The 17,516-nt window shown below is 51.7% G+C and overlaps 1 protein-coding gene across 5 annotated transcripts in view; it reads left to right on the top strand.

Moving 5' to 3' along the window:
- The window catches only part of INPP5A (inositol polyphosphate-5-phosphatase A), a 205,682-nt gene that overhangs the window by 106,268 nt on the left and 81,898 nt on the right, over nucleotides 1-17,516 (top strand). For all 5 annotated transcript variants that reach the window (XM_065066616.1, XM_065066614.1, XM_065066617.1 and 2 more), the window contains 3 exons: nucleotides 2,313-2,416; nucleotides 10,544-10,596; nucleotides 16,251-16,370. In XM_065066616.1, the coding sequence (XP_064922688.1) occupies nucleotides 2,313-2,416; nucleotides 10,544-10,596; nucleotides 16,251-16,370 (277 nt within the window). The remainder of the gene's footprint in view (nucleotides 1-2,312; nucleotides 2,417-10,543; nucleotides 10,597-16,250; nucleotides 16,371-17,516) is intronic.

Genomic DNA, 17,516 nt, shown 5'->3' with positions numbered 1-17,516 from the left:
TGGGGGGCTTGTGCAGACACTGCTGACGGTAGCACAGGGTGTTGCCAAAAGACGGGCCCAAGTTGCAGTCGCCAGCACTCGGAATCGGGTCCCCGTTTTGAACCCCGCGTTGCGGGCGGGCTGCGTGCTGGCCGGCGGTGCCGGGGAGCGGGCGCTGCGCTCTGCTCGGGCGTCCGTGTCCCAGGCCCGGGGAGCAGCCTGGGGCCGCTCTCGGTCCCTTGGTGTTCCCTCTGCTGTGCGAGTGGCTTCGTGTGTCAGTAACGTGCAAGTGAACGTGCGCAGCGAGCTCTGGACACCGGCACACTTGTGGAGCACCAGGGAGCCGCTGGGGAGCAGCTGCAGAGCACCAGGGAGCACGGGGGAGCACCAGGGAGCAGCCACGGAGCACTGGGGAGCACCGGGGAACCACCATGGTGCACTGGGGAGCAGCCGCGGAGCACCGGGGAGCAGCCGGGGAGCACCAGGGAGCAGCCGGGGAGCACCAGGGAGCAGCCACGGAGCCGCCGCGCTGCTCCAGTCCCAGCTCCAGCTCCTTCCCCTGCCCGGACCTCCTCTGTGTCCTGCAACAGTGGCCTTAGGACAAGAGGGGCTTTCTGAGCTTGTTAATTGTTGATTAACAGCTTTTTCACTGCCAAACAGCTTCTAAAAGAAAATACAAGGATTTTAAAAAGTGAGAAAATTGAAGGAAAAAGTGTAGGGGAAAATAATTAATATGAAGGAAATAAACAGATATTTTTTCCAGAAAATAAACACTTTAGGTGTTCGGTGCTTTGTTTTCCTTGGGAAAACCTTACAAAGCCAGATGAGGTGTGGACCGTGCACATAAAGACGTGTTTGGCCCCAGTCATCACTCGGGAAGGAAAGCCTCCGAAACCGTCTCAAGGCGAGCGGTGCGTGCTGAGCCGGTGTTGTGCGTCACCCACTGCCCTCAGTGCGGAGCGGGGTCAGCCCCCGCTGCCGGGTTGGTGAGGTACAGGCCCGCAGCTCCCATCGCTCAGGGGAAACGCACAACTTGCCTCTTCTCTCGTGGCTATTGACGTCTTCACAGTGTATTAAGCTCTTAAATCAGAGGAAAAATCCAAATGGATACAAACGTTCTCTGCACAAAAATCATTATGAAATTCTGGTTCTACTCAAAAGCATGCAAAAAATAGATGTTTATGTACGATTCAGTATTCCCGTAGTGTCCCTGTATCTTTTCAAAATTCTGCTCACAGCTGGATGTGACTGAACACAGTCTTTGGATTGTCTCTGTTTTTCAGTTCTCGGGAAGAGGTATTTGAGATTTAACATGAGAACAGTTTTCCCTGCGGCCCCACGTGTCATCCGCCGCAGCACGGGAGCCGTTGGGCTGTGTTTGCAGCGGCCGGAGCCCCGGGTGCCCCGCCGCGGCCGGCGTGTGCGTGAGGGGCCGTGCTCCGAGCAGGAGCGAGACCAGGGATGAAGTGGGTCCAGAAGCAGAACCTCTTGTTCACGAGCTGTGTGGATCCGTAGGTGGATTGCTAAGGCTGTTCCTATGAGATGTAACCGTTCATTAAAGACTTAGGGAAGTGATGTGCCTCACCACTGTCTCCTCACAAGCACAGCACCCGTCCCAGCTTTAACCGCACCGGCCGGTCTGCAGGAGGCGGGTGTCTGCGGGGTCAGAACCCGCCGTGGGGTTCGAACGGAGCGAGTCCAGTTCATCTTCTGCACATCCACAGAACAAGGCTTTTCCTGTCGTGGTTTGAAACAACCTGACCAGGAGAACCGATGCAGGTCTAGTATCAGTGGAGGCCATTCAGAAATAAGGCCCTTTCTTTTACTCTAAGGGTTTTCAAGTGACTGTGCAAATAACGCTGAGTTGACTGAGCACAGACCATTTCAGGAGGAAATAAGGAAAAAAGAATGCCATTTTGTCCTGAGATCTGATATTTGGATTTTAATCACTTTCAGTCACTGACCTGATGAAGGACCCGCCAGCAGAAGCCGGGTGGCCAGTGTTGCTGACCGCCGGGCTGGATGCGGCCGGCACAGGGACATGGGCTGGTTGTCAGAACTGCCCGTCGTGCCAGGTGTAGAGACCTGGGTCATCATTACAGCTCCAACACCGACAGTGCTCTGGTGGTAGCAGCGCCAGCACCAGCACTGGTACAATCCGGAACGCTGGTGCGCGGCGGAGCGGTCCCTGTTTCCCGCACAGCTCTGTGCTGCGCGTTTTGGCTGAGACGCGAACACCACCTGTGTGGTGCCTCTGCTTTGCCAACGAGGGCTGTGAGTTGCTTGTGATGTTAAAGATATGTATGTTAATTTTGGTTTATATCTCTTCCTAGCTAAGAAGTATAAAAAAGTTACTGGGAAAGAAATCTACTCGGACACCTTGGAAAGCACGCCGATGCTGGAGAAAGAGAAGTTCCCGCAGGATTATTTCCCTGAGGTACGTACCGTCCCGTGGAGCGTTCCCGAGCACCAGGCTGGACTCTGATTTGCTCTGATTACTTAGAGTAGCTACTCTCAGTAACGTAAATAAGGTCAGAATTGAGTCTTGGGTTTTTGTTTGTTTGTCAGTTTCTTGTTGCCTATAGTATATGTTCTCAGTCCTTGCATGGATTTACTACATTCAAACGGAGTCCTTTGTATAGTAGGAAGTCCTTGTGAAGGATGGAGACAGTGATGAAGGCTCATTTGTGCGTTTAAAAGCCGTGCGCAGGTCTGGTGCAGGGAGCCCCAGGGCCGGGCAGGGAGCCCCAGGGCCGGGCAGGGAGCCCCACGGATGGGCAGGGAGCCCCACGGCCGGGCAGGGAGCCCCAGGGCAGGGCAGGGAGCCCCACGGCAGGGCAGGGAGCCCCACGGATGGGCAGGGAGCCCCACGGCAAGGCAGGGAGCCCCAGGGCCGGGCAGGGAGCCCCACGGCAGGGTAGGGAGCCCCAGGGCCGGGCAGGGAGCCCCACGGCAAGGCAGGGAGCCCCAGGGCAGGGCAGGGAGCCCCAGGGCCGGGCAGGGAGCCCCACGGCAGGGCAGGGAGCCCCAGGGCCGGGCAGGGAGCCCCACGGCAAGGCAGGGAGCCCCAGGGCCGGGCAGGGAGCCCCACGGCAAGGCAGGGCCCGCGCTGCCTTCGCTCCCTTCCTGTTCCCTTACGAACCGGCGAGTGCCGGGTGTTCGGAGGTGAAGTCTTGTCGGACCAGGAACGCCGGCCCAGCTCAGGGTCCTGCTGAAGTGCTGTTGTGTGTGCACGTGCAATCTTTGCCTGCAGTTCTCTGCAGTTTAATTCACTCATTTTTAATTTCTTAAGAACATCTAGAACATGGGTGTTTAATGGTGTTTGCTGCAAGCCAAGAGAATGAATTTGTTGAATTCCTGTAACATTTGTGGTACTACTTTAGTATAAGGAGGAACTAAACAAAGTTTGAAAATTAATGTAGAATTTGTAAATATACACACTTGGAGATATTTATGTTGCATTAATAATTACAGGGTCGATGGGATGTGGGTTATCCCTTTTCTTTACTTTGATACTGTATTATTTGGGTTTGTGTTCTGTATGTCTCTACTGGAGGGAAACTGCCTTTGACATCATTTTACCAGTTTTAACCTCCTGTGGATAGATGTCTTAAGTACTTCTTGGCAGGGAGGCGCTCTGTCATTTGGAAGGAGCTCCAGGCAGTTACTCGGGTTCGTTTCTCTCCCCGCCAGCAGGGGACGGTGGCGGCAGGGTGACTGCGGCCCAGCGGTGCCAGGCGCCGCGGTGCAAAGGAGAGCGCTGAGCACCAGCGCGCGCGGTGTCACCCCAGCGGCAACAGGCCGAGTTACGGACTGTTCCTCCGTACCAGCGGCACTGATTTCCATTGCGGTTTCCTCGTGAGACTGGCAAATGTGTAACTTGCTCAGCGTGGTTTGTTACCGCCTCTTACGTGACCAGTTCTGCACCGTGTCCTGGAGAACCCCCGGTCTGGGTCCCAGGGGGTGTGTTGGTGTCCGGGTGCTCGGGGATCAGCTGCTCCCTCGGCTGGCGTCGGAGCCAGAGCTTCTCCATTCATTGCGCGCTGCAGCCCTGTGGTAGGGACAGGGCTGGTGTGCCCAGAACCCAAAAAGCAGCTAAATACCTTTGGAGGGTCTGATACCTTCACCCTGTTCCATTTGTTACATTACCTTAAATGGCATTCCTAGAGAGAAGCACCGTGTTCTGGTATTGGCAGGGATGCTCTTTACCTGGAGGAAGAATCAACAGGAGAAGAGAAAACCCACAAACACTCACATTTAAGATAGGAAAGGTCCCTGGAGCACCTCGGGCGTTGAATTCCGCTCCTGCGGCGCACGGCTGGTGCTGGTGGTGCTGCAGGACCCAGAGCGGGGTCCGACTGCGGGGCCCCGCAGCGGGCGGAGCGCGACCTGGGCTCTGCAGGGCGCAGGCGGCAGCGCTGCTGTTCTCTGCGACTCCCGTGCGCGTCCCCCGCCAGCGGCGCGGGCCGAGCCGGCGGTGCCGTGGGCACTGAAAAGTTAGAAAAGAACTGGGGTGATTTTTACAGTAGGCAGATTTTCATTTTAGACTGAAGACCAAAGAGTCTCGAGCACACGTGGGTCACAGGAGCATCCAAGAACCAGCGCTGGCATAGTTGGGGTTCTCACATACGTGTTTCTGTTTTTAAAGCTAAAATTAATCTTGTTGTCACCTATTTTCTTTCTCGACAAGTGTTGGTGATAAAGGTGCTAATTTAAAGGCCACAAAATAATGAGTATTTTGAAAATGTGGGTTGGCACCGCAGAATGCGCGGGCAGCGTCCCTGGCCAAACGCTCCGTTTGCACGCTCGCGTGTGTTGTAGCCAGACTTCTCGTGTCACATTTGCAGTGTTTTGTGTGAGAAGTGGCTTAAGACTGATTCCTTTTATTACTGCTGCTTAAGGATGATCTAAAAGTAATTACAATGATTGAGGCATAATGCAATTCAAAATAATTACAGCGCAGTGCATATAAAACTAACAAAACTTTCTGCCGTGATTGATGGTTCCTCTTGGCCGTGCGTGAGCCTCCAACGATGCCGCTGGGAGCACCACTCCACATAATGTTACCCATTGAAAAAGCAGATTTGTGTAGTCTATCAGCCCTGAGCAATTTTTTTTTCCCCATAGTGAGAAATTGGTTGTTATCATAGATCACAGATACTGCTCAGAGCTCTTATGAAAGATGAATTAATTTCACTAATGCTTTAATGCAAACCTTTCATGGGGAAGGCTGTATGGTGATAACCTTACCGCGGTCTCTCCTTTCTCAATGATGATTTATGTTGTCTTTTAGTAGATGAAACTGCCTGTATTCACAATCCATCTGCTGCTAAAGGAATCCTATTAACAGAGGCTCTGAGAAGAGACTTAATACCATGAGGTGAAAGATGTGGTATCCCTGTGTGGGACACCAAGGAGGACGTTTTGCTGTTCTAAGATGCAGATCCCTCTCCGGGAGCGTGCGGGTGGCCCGTGTCCCCCCGCCGGGTTTTGTGCTGGCTTACAGGGGGCGGGTCAGCTAGCGACCGTCCGCTGCAGTCAAAATGGAGATAGTCGGTTTGAAATCTGCGATAGGAAACAGTTTTCTCTCTCCTCCTTCAACACAGGTCTTCCTTAAGCTCTGTTTCCAAAAGTTTCTTCTTTCCAAATACCGTATTTGGAAATATTAAAGCACATCAGTGACCCACTGCTGCTTGTGTTGCTGCTTTGAGTCGTGTGCTCCCACAATAATACAGTTTGGCTGCATAGAGAAGTCCTGAAGAAAATCTGAATTGGAAGAGAACCCGGTCAGATGCCGTGTTAGCCGTACCCGCCCAGAGCCGCAGACACGCCGCCTGGTCGGGGTTTGGAGCTCCTCAGTTGGGACAGGTCACGTAACCTTGTCATTGGCGGATCTGTGTCACGTCATCACCATGCTATTACACTGATAGTATAGGTTGTAGTTAGTGTAATTATCTACCTTTAATGACTATTATGTGGAACTTTGTATGGCTCTTTGCATTCTCAGAAAAAGTGAAATGAGCCACAGAATTACTGTGATATTTTGGGTTGGGTTTATAAAATTTAGATTCTGCCGACCCTGAATCGGGCTGTTGCAGAGGAAGGAATTCTTACCGAGCCGGTGCCCCAAGCCCATGTGCCAGTGTGCCGGCCCGTGTGCCAGTGTGCCGGCCTGTGTGCCGGCCCATGTGCCAGCTCCTGTGCCAGTGTGCTGGCCCGTGTGCCAGCCGTGTGCCGGCTCCTGTGCCAGTGTGCCGGCCCATGTGCCAGCCGTGTGCCAGCGTGCCTGCCCATGTGCCAGTGTGCCGGCCCGTATGACGGCCCGTGTGCCAGTGTGCCGGCCCGTGTGCCAGTGTGCCGGCCCGTGTGCCAGTGTGCCAGCCGTGTGCCAGCCGTGTGCCGGCCCGTGTGCCAGTGTGCCGGCCCGTGTGCCAGTGTGCCAGCCGTGTGCCAGTGTGCCGGCCCATGTGCCAGTGTGCCAGCCGTGTGCCAGTGTGCCGGCCCATGTGCCAGCCGTGTGCCGGCCCTGCCTTACGGCTCCTTGCAGACAAAGAGCTGGGCCTTCCTGTCACAAGCTGCCTCGCCGTTACAGTTCTGTCTTCTGGGGTCACTCAGTGAAGACGTGACGTGCTCTCCTGGCTGGCGTGTGTCCGTGGTTGTGTATGGGAAAATAAGTGGAGCAAGTGTAAGTTTTATCACATATTTCTTATATTGCTTACATCATACACAGACACTTAAATGTGGTCTGCTGATATATATATTCTTACTAAATTCTTTATACTGCTAAATAAAGGATAATGAAAGCACTATGTCAAAAAGCAAACGATCAATTAAATTATTACGCTACATAACAGGCTTTGTCATTAGGTGGATTGGCTTCGTATCCTTAAGCTCTCACCATGTGTTTTTTTGATGAGTGCCATAGGTACTTTGATTTTCAGACTCTTAAATTTATGTAATGACTTTTAAAAATCTTTAGCAGTAAAAATATGACTGATAGTGCTGTTACAGCATTTCATAGTGTTCAAAGGCCGGATTTGGGTTGATTGGGCTCCATGTACCACATCTTGTTCTGAAACGCAGGGAAATGAGAAAAGTGCTTTGAACAGTTTGTGCACAAACTCCTCGCAACGCAAGAGCCGAAATCCTTTAACTCTGTGCTCTGGTGTAAGGAGAAGAGCTGCGTTCTGCGCGGGGCTGACGGCGAGCTGTGCGGTGCCCGCCGCCCCGCGGGTGCGGCTCCCCCAGCCCCAGCGCGCTGCTCCTCTCGGAGCGGCAATCACACCGCAGTCATGGCCACGTTCATCTGTCTTCGTGCCCCCGCTTTGTATGGCGGAATAAACCCTTGCTGGGTCACTATTTAATTTGATATGGTCCCTCTCAGTAAAATGATGGAGAAAAGATGAATTAAGGCTCTGTGCTAGTCATTATCAATCATGGTTTGTGTGCATTACTTATTGCTCACAGTGCTTTTTGACATTAGCCCTCTATAACCTCTCTCTTCATGTTAATGTTGTCTGGAGGTCCTTTTACCCGATGTAGCAGAGGTTATTTATATAGGTGGTGTTTCTGGGGGGTTTTAAAAGGTCAGCACGATCTCCTGAGAGACTCTATTCACAAAGGAAAGGCTGGTGGAATGTAACGACAGGTTTTCAAATTGTGAATTTTTTATTTATATTTTTGTAAGGACTTCTAATAGAGAGGTGTCAGAATTCCAGTCACACTTATTGAAGTAAAGATTGGGCAGAATAGCCTCTAACACATACTGCTGCCCTTAAAGCCAGTGTTTGCGGTGTGTGTGTGAGGAAATTCCAAGCTCCTGTAAGAAATTCCTGTGTTCTACCGTGTCATGAAGTACAACCTGTGTTGCAAATACCTTTTAATTGGCTCGTGTCAGTGTAAGCGTGTGTGCAACAGAGCACGGGGCAGAGCCGAGGGCTGGGCCCGCTCCTCGCGGGGCTGGGGGGGGTGGTTAGTGACGGAGCCTCAGTGGAGTCCCGCGAGGTGGCTGCTGGAGAGCCTGGGGAGCGGGTGGTGGTGACAGCGGGACTCGGGGGCTCGTGGCCCTGTGTTCATGGTGGGTGTGTGATCCCGGGCAGCAGGCAGGGCACCCGCGGGACAGAGGGAGCCGGCTGGTGGCCTCGCCAGGCTCGTCACTGCCGTCGGGAAGGGGAGAGGTCGCTGAGGCTGGGAACACCGGTGTCACAGCTGTTTCTAGAGGGCGGGAAGGAGGGTCCCGGGAGGCCTGTCCTCGCGGTGGGAAGGCGATGGAGCAGATCCGCCAGCGGGCAGGGCTGCGATGTCCCACACGTGGTCCCCAGCAGGGCCTGGGGTGCAGTGTCCTGTGTGATGTGACCCGGTGGGTGCAGGATGAGGCGGCCGGAACCTGGCTGGGCACCGGGCTCCCGGCGAGCTGAGTCCCACCGGCAGCGGGTCCTGGTGGTGTTTTGGTCAGCCTGGGAGAGGATGTCACCAGGAGGTTACACAGAGAAGAGAGGCCCGTAGGTTGTGGGACCACTGGCCTTGGAGATGCTCAAAACCCAACGGGTTGTGGCTCTGAGCAACGTGATCCACTTGGCCCTGCGGTAACACTGCATCTTTGGAAGCACCTGTTGTGTTGCTAAAGAGGAAAATAGCAAATGAAAAATGACAGCTTGATTGAAGACATTATCTTGGGCCACATCATAGGCTTGGACTATTTGATTTTCAGTTGTATGTATTGTTCTTCAGTGATTAAAAGTTCAATGTAGTTATTTTTAAGAATGAAATGACAGAGCTCTCCTTTTTTGATTGAGATTAGATTTAAGCCAATTTTGAATGCTTTTAGCATTTAACTTTTTTCATTGTTTTGCTTTTGAATAAATGTTGACATTTTGCCAAATCTCAACTTGTAACTGTGCTGTCACAACCATCACAGAAACCGTGAACAGCAGAGACCGTATTGGATTAGGAGATGTGTAGATCAGGCAGGGAGCCGGGCTGAGGAAGATGCGGGGTGTAGGTGAACTGGTGAGCTGGCTGCAGGTGAACTGGGTGCTGGTTGCTGGTGTCCTGGTTGCTGGTGAACTGGTGTGCTGGTGTCCTGGTTGCAGGTGAACTGGTGTGCTGGTGTCCTGGTTGCAGGTGAACTGGTGTGCTGGTGAGCTGGTTGCAGGTGTCCTGGTTGCTGGTGTCCTGGTTGCAGGTGAACTGGTGTGCTGGTGTCCTGGTTGCTGGTGTCCTGGTTGCTGGTGTCCTGGTTGCTGGTGTCCTGGTTGCAGGTGAACTGGTGTGCTGGTGAGCTGGTTGCAGGTGTCCTGGTTGCTGGTGTCCTGGTTGCTGGTGAACTGGTGTGCTGGTGTCCTGGTTGCTGGTGTCCTGGTTGCTGGTGTCCTGGTTGCAGGTGAACTGGTGTGCTGGTGTCCTGGTTGCAGGTGAACTGGTGTGCTGGTGTCCTGGTTGCTGGTGAACTGGTGTGCTGGTGTCCTGGTTGCTGGTGTCCTGGTTGCTGGTGTCCTGGTTGCTGGTGTCCTGGTTGCAGGTGAACTGGTGTGCTGGTGTCCTGGTTGCAGGTGAACTGGTGTGCTGGTGTCCTGGTTGCTGGTTGCGTGTGTACTGGTGGTTGCTGGCCCACCGGCCGTGCCCCGGCTGACCGCAGAAACCAGCCGCTGGGGTCTGCAAGGCACCTCCGTGTCTCAGCGGGATGTGGGACTCACAGCTCTGTGAGGACTCTGAGCTCCCCTAGCGCCGGATAAACGCGCCTGACAGGTCTCCCGGGGCCAGCAGCCCTGAGCAGGGTGCTCTGCTGGGGGATCCTGATTCTGAACGAGGAGTTCCGGTCTTTGCTGCAGAATCATTGGCATCGTTATTTAAGCCTGCCTGGTGCAATATTCATTACCAGAGAACATTAGCCTACCCCACATGCATTGTTAACAGTGTACAAATAGGATGCAGAATCACGTCTTTTAGTGGGAGGTTGTGATTTATGGCAGCAGCTCAGGAGTGGTGCTGAAAAACACCTTTTTGCTGTATCAGAAGTGCCATATGTTGGCATGAGCTGATTTGTGGCTTCCTCGTGGACATCGCAGTTTTGATAAATGTAATGTTTTATCATTATTTAAATTCCCTTTAACTTTTATAGAAATATTGGGTGGGTTGGCTCAGCAGGAGAAATAGCTTTTTAGCACATCTCCTTCATTTTAATTTGATGTAAATCTCTGGTGACATTTTACAGTTCAGGTAAAATTACAAAGAAGCCGAGACATTTGTGCATAGGCAGGAAGAATCTGCTGGTTTAGGCAAAGCATAAACACAGTTGTAAAGCCTTCCTAATCGGTTATCTTTCATCTATAAGCAACTACTGGGGCTTATATTAGTTTTACTCCTAAGTTTATAACTGCTGCAGGACCAAAAATATAAAGAATTCCAGGATTTAAGAGGCACAAGATATGTTTTCAAGGTATCTCAGCTGATATGTAGTTAGTGTATGGATGAAGCTGGTTTCACTTTGTTCTCTGTGTGGGCTCATTCACTTTCACAGTAATGCTTTACCTAGGTGACCGATTCTGATGTGTTTATTTTTCAGTGCAAGTGGTCCAGAAAAGGTTTCATTCGAACAAGGTGGTGTATTACTGATTGGTAAGTTGCATTTTTAAGTTATTCCTCATTATGTCTATATTATGTATGGATTTGTTAACAACTGTTTCAAATAAGGTATTCGTATATACACATTGGTCTATTCATAGAAAAGATTGGTTGCAAAATGTTTATTTTGCTTTATTATTTGTTGAGCATGTAATGCTCAGTAAGTTGTAATGATGCCTGGCAAAATGTGGTCCTGATAGCCATAGTATGTGTGTAAATATGTATGTGAAATTAGCATGGGATAATTCAGGTCCTAAGCAATCCAACATGATCACAGAGGTTGGGTGTCAGTGACCAGGAGTCCCCGTGCAGAGGGGCAGGTGTCCCCAGAGCTGTCAGTCCCCACGTTGGGGTGCAGGTGTCTCCAGAGCTGTCAGTCCCCATGTTGGGGTGCAGGTGTCCCCAGAGCTGTCAGTCCCCACGTTGGGGTGCAGGTGTCCCCAGAGCTGTCAGTCCCCACGTTGGGGTGCAGGTGTCCCCAGAGCTGTCAGTCCCCACGTTGGGGTGCAGGTGTCCCCAGAGCTGCTCAGTCCCCATGTTGGGGTGCAGGTGTCCCCAGAGCTGTCAGTCCCCACGTTGGGGTGCAGGTGTCCCCAGAGCTGCTCAGTCCCCATGTTGGGGTGCAGGTGTCCCCAGAGCTGCTCAGTCCCCACGTTGGGGTGCAGGTGTCCCCAGAGCTGTCAGTCCCCACGTTGGGGTGCAGGTGTCCCCAGGGCTGTCAGTCCCCACGTTGGGGTGCAGGTGTCCCCAGGGCTGTCAGTCCCCACGTTGGGGTGCAGGTGTCCCCAGAGCTGCTCAGTCCCCATGTTGGGGTGCAGGTGTCCCCAGAGCTTCTCAGTCCCCATGTTGGGGTGCAGGTGTCCACAGAGCTGTCAGTCCCCACGCTGGGGTGCAGGTGTCCCCAGAGCTGTCAGTCCCCACGTTGGGGTGCAGGTGTCCCCAGAGCTGTCAGTCCCCGTGTTGGGGTGCAGGTGTCCCCAGAGCTGTCAGTCCCCGTGTTGGGGTGCAGGTGTCCCCAGAACTGTCAGTCCCCGTGTTGGGGTGCAGGTGTCCCCAGAGCTGCTCGTGCGGGACGGGCACCCGTGCCCGGGAATGTGCCGCCCAAGCCTGGGACTGCTGCGGAAGGAGATTGTTCTCCTTCAGCTCCATGAGCCAGACTTCGACCCCGGTCCGGTTGCCACGGAATCAGTGAGGGTCCCTACCCTTGAGGAACACAGCTCTTTCAAACGGGTTCCTACTGTATTACTTTTGCTGGAACAAAAGCAGTGGCTTTTCCCCTTCTACAGGCTTCTGACCCAGAAATCAGCTGGGGGATAATGTAGGTTCTTGTTAACTTTTCCAGATCCGTATGACGTGGTGTGTGATTCCAGCAGCAGAGCTGCAGCAGTGGCTGTTCAGCACCAGTTGCTAATCTGGCCTTTCCTCTTCTGTCATGGCTTTTCCAGGTTCTGTCTCCCCTATCTACTTAGATTTCTTCTCTGCAGAAAAAATGTGGGCTTATTTTTATGACTTCCCAAGGAAAACTGTTCTTCAGAGACGGATGTAAAGGAAAGGTTTCCTTGCAGGCTGACGCTAGAGGGGTGGCTCTCGCGAGCAGCAGTCTGCAGCCAGGTGTTCTGGTCAGATGATGTACTGTGCTTGTTTCCTGAGGGTGTGTTGGGAGTTAAGAGTGAGCAGGCTCACAGCTTTTTCTGCTCTGGGAAGAGGTGAGTTACGGTGGTAGTTCCATGTAGTGTGTGGTGATGATCCACATGATCTAACAAGATCTCAGATGTTGCCAATGAGAGGTTGAAGGGGCAAGTTACTGTGAACAGTTTCTGGAGAATGGAAGTGAAATATTATGGAAAATACAAAGGTTAGAAAATACACCTAATTGGGTCTATAGTGCATACGGTATCTGTTCATGGTATGGTAAGTGTTTAAACCTTGTCTGTGTGCATATGCATATGAACAGAGTTCTGACCATTTTTGTAATCATGGCTTTTGATCTATACATCTATGCGTACTAATAGCTCAATAAAAACATAGCCAGGAGACCTGTTAATACTTCTTTGTGAATCCTCGAAGGGAGCTATTGGCTTTCCCTGCCTGGGAGAACATCGTTGCAGAACGTACCTTGTGCCAAACCGGGGGGTTCCAAAAACCCCCAAAAAACCCCCAAAAGCGACCTTAAGGGGTTTCAGAGATGTGTCCTCTTCCTCCTCCCATGCGGGTCAGTGATCTGCCAGGCCAGGTTCCCCTGTGAGCCCAGCCCATTCTTCGTTAGCTGTTTGTAGGTCTGGACCAAGAGTTAAGGAATCTCGGGGCACTCAGAGATGCCGTTTTAAGAAAAAATAAAAGAGAACTACATAACTACATTTACTCTTTTTTTTCTTAGCTCTTTTTTTTTTAAGTGTCTTGAATATTGGGGCAGCTGGTGGTATTTGTTTCTGTTCCAGTAGTCCTTAGTGCTTTTATGTTAATGGGTGCAAGATGGTGCCCCGAACACGTTACAATCTTAAATATAGTTTATATTTGGTAGGGAGCATGGGGTAGAGTATACATTTATAAAATGTAGGCATGTCACCAACCTGGGAACAGTTACAGGTATATCAGTGGTCAGAATCAGCAATCAGAATGGGTTTGGTGTTTGTAGAAAGCAGGATTGCAGGATTAATGCCAGGGCAGTGCAGAGCGTTGCACTCTGAGAGGAGAATTCAAAAGCACAAATACAATATTGGGAACAGCCGACTCACTGTCCGTGCTGCAGGAACCGATCAAGGGAGAAGAAATTGCCTGTTGTTCATTATTATCTTACTGAGATGTGTTAATAGATACATCATGTGAAGGACACGAAGGGGGAAGGTGTGGCCATGATTTAACGGAGTGCTGCCAAGGCCTTTGATAGATGCTCTGTCTTGTTTTGAGCGCTGAGCTTTAGGTAAGCGGGAAGAGAACAGGAGGGGCAACAACTGCAGGAGTATTGGAGCGGGAGCTGAAGAACGTGTCTCCCCACACCCAGGAGACGGGTGCTGCCCGCGTCCCTGCGCGAGGGGCGGCGGGAAGTCAGTTCCACTTGCAGGAAAACAGGTGACATGATGAAAGGTGTTTTTAAGGACAGGGACACTGGGGGCAGAATGTCCTTCATTAGCAAGTTTAAAGAACAAGCAGTTTTGAGGTGGACGGGGATGGGTTGGAGATACCGCACTCAGGAGGAGAGTTCACAGCCCGAGTCTCCTACGGGGATTCTTTCCTTTCCTCCTTCAGACAGACGGGAATGGGCGTCTCAAGCCATCATCTCCTAATTATGTTCTGTAGCTATGTACTAATTACGTATCTTAATACAAAGGTTAGTAGGACTACTTTATGATCCCCATGAGATCATTCAGCGGGATACGCTGTTCCCTGTAGCCAAAAAACCCACCGGTACCTTTGGAGGAGGCCGGCTGCGTGGTGACCTGTGTATCTTCGTCACCCCTTCGCTGTTCGACTGCTGTCACTTGCCGTGTCCAAATCTGTGTCCCCACTCGGCCGTGCCCGGGGAGTCTCCCTGTGCACAGCCCTTTCTGCAGGCGCTGGAGAGACCTGTCCAAACCATGGCGTTGTCAGTGCCATCTCGTCAGCGTTCCCTCTGGACCTTCGCAGCAGACACCTTTCCCCTGTGAAACACAGATACCTGCCCCCAGTGCAGCACGTGGGAGTTCTGCACACGCGGGTTTGTTCACGGGGCTGTTGTTGGGAGCCAGAGGGGATGGCGGTGTTGCTGAATCCGTGTGAGAAGAGTATCCCAAGTTCTCATTTCATTGTGACTCACCGTGTCCCATCACCAAAGGAGCTCGATAGCAAAGCAATGAGAAGACAAGTTTTTAAAAATGGAGACCAGGTCTGTTGGACGCAAAAAGCCCCAAGCAGAGCAAATATAAAGCAGAATGCCAGGCTGGCCTAGCAGGCAGACAGCTCTGTGTTTGCTGCTCAGACGCGTGGTCTGTGAGCAGGGACGCGCAGCTCGGGACAGCTGGCCGGCCGGGGGAGGGGACGCACTGCCTGTGACCAACACGGGTGACAAGAGGACAGTCCTTGTCTGGTCATGTTTGTAACAGAAGATTCCTTCTGTGTGGAGGATTAGTGCCACAGTGAACAGTGGGATTGTGTGAAGGTACGTAAGTATAGTTGTGTGCAGGTACATTCTAAGGCCTGGGTGTTATTATTGTTAAAAATGCTGTTATCAGCCAAAATCAGTTGTGCAGTCTCCTAGCAAATTCCAGCCCCTGTGTCAAGGAACTTGTGCTTTAACACTGAATAGGGCATAGTTATAAACAGCTGTCACCACAAGTGGACAAGAAAATAGAGCAGACACGTAGTGACCGTAGGAAGTCCTGACCCGCCGAGCGGGGCCGGAGCAGCCGCAGAACCGACCCGGTGCTGGAGCAGCTCTGCCGGGACAGGCCCAGAGCTGGGGTGTCCAGCTGGAGAAGAGAAGCTCCGGGGAGACCCGGGTGCGGCCTTTCAGTACAGAAAGGGTCTGACAAGGAGGATGGAGGCCCTGAGAGCCCCGGCTGGACGGGCTCTGAGCGCCTGGGCTGGCGGGAGGTGTCCCTGCCCGTGGCCACGGGTGGACCAAATGGTCGTCAAAATGCGCTTTCCACCCCAAACCATTCTGTGAGTCTATGATTTGGCTTTTATGCAGGGGGGCAAAGGAAGGTATTTCTGTTTCACAGGGGTTTGAAGTTGGTTTCATTGATGAAGGAAGAACTGCCAGAATATCCCCACTTCTCTTGTCATCAGCCAAGCCAAAATCTCTAGATCTTCCAGAGCAGTAACGTGGTTCTTTTCAGAAATCTCCTCTGCAGCCTGGGCCATGCCGCAAGGCAGACACGGGGCAGCGTTCCTGGACCGCGGTGTGTCCGTCGCGCAGCCCGGCAGCGTTACCCCGCGGCTGCTCCAGCACAGGGCGGGTGCTGGCGGTGCTGGGGCGCTGGGCAGCGGCACCGCGGGCCGGCCCCACCGCGCTGCTGAGCGTGAGGATGGGTTCACGCCCCTGTCCGTCACCTCAGGAGCAAAGCTGGGAACCTCTGCTGATTTTACTGACTTTCGGAGGGTGGCTCCTCGTCCCACAGGCTGGGGCGGAGCTGAACATCCTGTGTCCTCTTCCCTGCTGGGGTGGGCGAGTTGGCCACCGTCACCTTGGCGTTCTCCACACAGGGACGGGAGGTGCACCGCTGGGGTTTAGCCTTTAATGTCAGTAAAATTCTGCTGCCAATAGCAGTTCATTTTGTTTATTGCAGAGCCGCGGTTCTGCTAGGTAATTAGGTACAGCTTTATAAACTTGAAGTTGTTTGTTTACACATGCAATTGTTTTAAAAATATTTTAGTGAGAGGATACTGCTTGATTTCTGTGAACGGTAACTGACAAATAGCTTTACATTTTCATATTGTGTGCATTTTAAGCAAAAGCCTGGATGCAGTCTTACCTGCGGATGAGTTGCTAGAAGTTTGATGACGGTCTTTGACAATTTTCTGATGATGATAGCTTAATTTGTACAGTCTGTGTGAGTAAATATTGCAGTAACATAAGCGAGAATACAGTGTTATGTTGAATGCTTTGCTGATGCAACAAATGTTTTTTTCTTTTATCCTGAATCATTTTTTTTCCTCCTTTTTTGTCATAGTGCCTTTGACTTGGTAAACATTCATCTTTTCCATGATGCTTCCAATTTAATTGCTTGGGAAACAAGCCCATCGGTTTACTCAGGAATACGGCATAAGGCTCTTGGCTATGTACTTGATAGGTATGTATTGGCCTTTACTGCCTCTCTCAATCTTCTGTGTTCATGAGCAGCGTATAAAGAATGTTTCAAAAGGCACACTCAGAAATGTAGAGATTTTTACTCTGTGAACTGAAAATGGTCGCTTCTTATCAGAGCTTTCTATACGGTGCTGATTACAGATCCATTTATGACACTTCCAAGGTAAAGTACCAAGATTGAAGAATCTCTCTAAAGTCACCAAAACTTGTAGAGTATAAAGCAGGTTTATTTTTTGAATGTGTTAGTTAGCTTAGCTTCTTTTTGGTCTATGTGGAGTCTAATAAAGCTTCCAATCAATATGTTTTAGTTACAGAATAATAGAATAATTCTGGTTGGAAGGGATCTCTGGGAGTCCCGTGTGGGTCCTCCTGCTCAGAGCAGGGCTGACTTCAACCTCAGACCAGGTTGTTCAAGGCTTATCCAGCTGAGCTTTGCAAAGCTCCACGCAGGGTGATTCGCAGCTTCTCCAGGCCGCCTATTACTGCGTTTGACTACCCTCGTGAAACTTTTTCTCCCTAATATTCAGTCGAAGCAGCTTCTGTCCACCGCCCCTCATCTTTTGGTGTGCATTGCTGTCCTTTCTGTGACTACCCAATACACAGAGCCAGCAGCGACATCCTCCCGTAGCAGTCTGCTCTGTAACCTGAACAAATCCAGCTCTCGCGGCCTCTCCGCGTACAGCGCGAGCTCCACGGCCCCAGCGTTAAACCCCGGGGTGTTTAATCTCAGGCCTAGCCGGGTGCAGGAGGCAGCTGACACGGCATTTGTGTGTCATCGCTGATATAAATAACATCACCTTCGATTCATTGGGTGGGTGGTACAGTACAGAGAATAGTCCCAAAAATACCCCAAAATTTACAGCTGCCCTAATTAGAAGTTTAAAGTCAGAAAAAAAAGATGGCTTTTTCTTGAGTAAGAAAAAGTTGTTTCACCGTGGGCACATGTGTATTGGCAAAGTGAGCAGGTACTTCCCTTACGAGAGTCACTTTTGCCCGAGGAATAGAGCTGTACGTGTCTCTCCAGGGCAGCCGCAGCGCCCGCAGCCAGCCGCGGCCTGAGGGGGTGCTGCAAACAGAACGCTGAGGCTGCAGACAGCTCTGGGCTGTCCTCCCACCCTGATCCCCGTGT

Source organism: Columba livia, chromosome 6 (assembly GCF_036013475.1).
Source record: "Columba livia isolate bColLiv1 breed racing homer chromosome 6, bColLiv1.pat.W.v2, whole genome shotgun sequence".
NCBI classification, from domain to species: domain Eukaryota; kingdom Metazoa; phylum Chordata; class Aves; order Columbiformes; family Columbidae; genus Columba; species Columba livia.
Note: the sequence above shows the minus strand (reverse complement) of the source record. Positions and strands in the feature narration are given on the sequence as shown.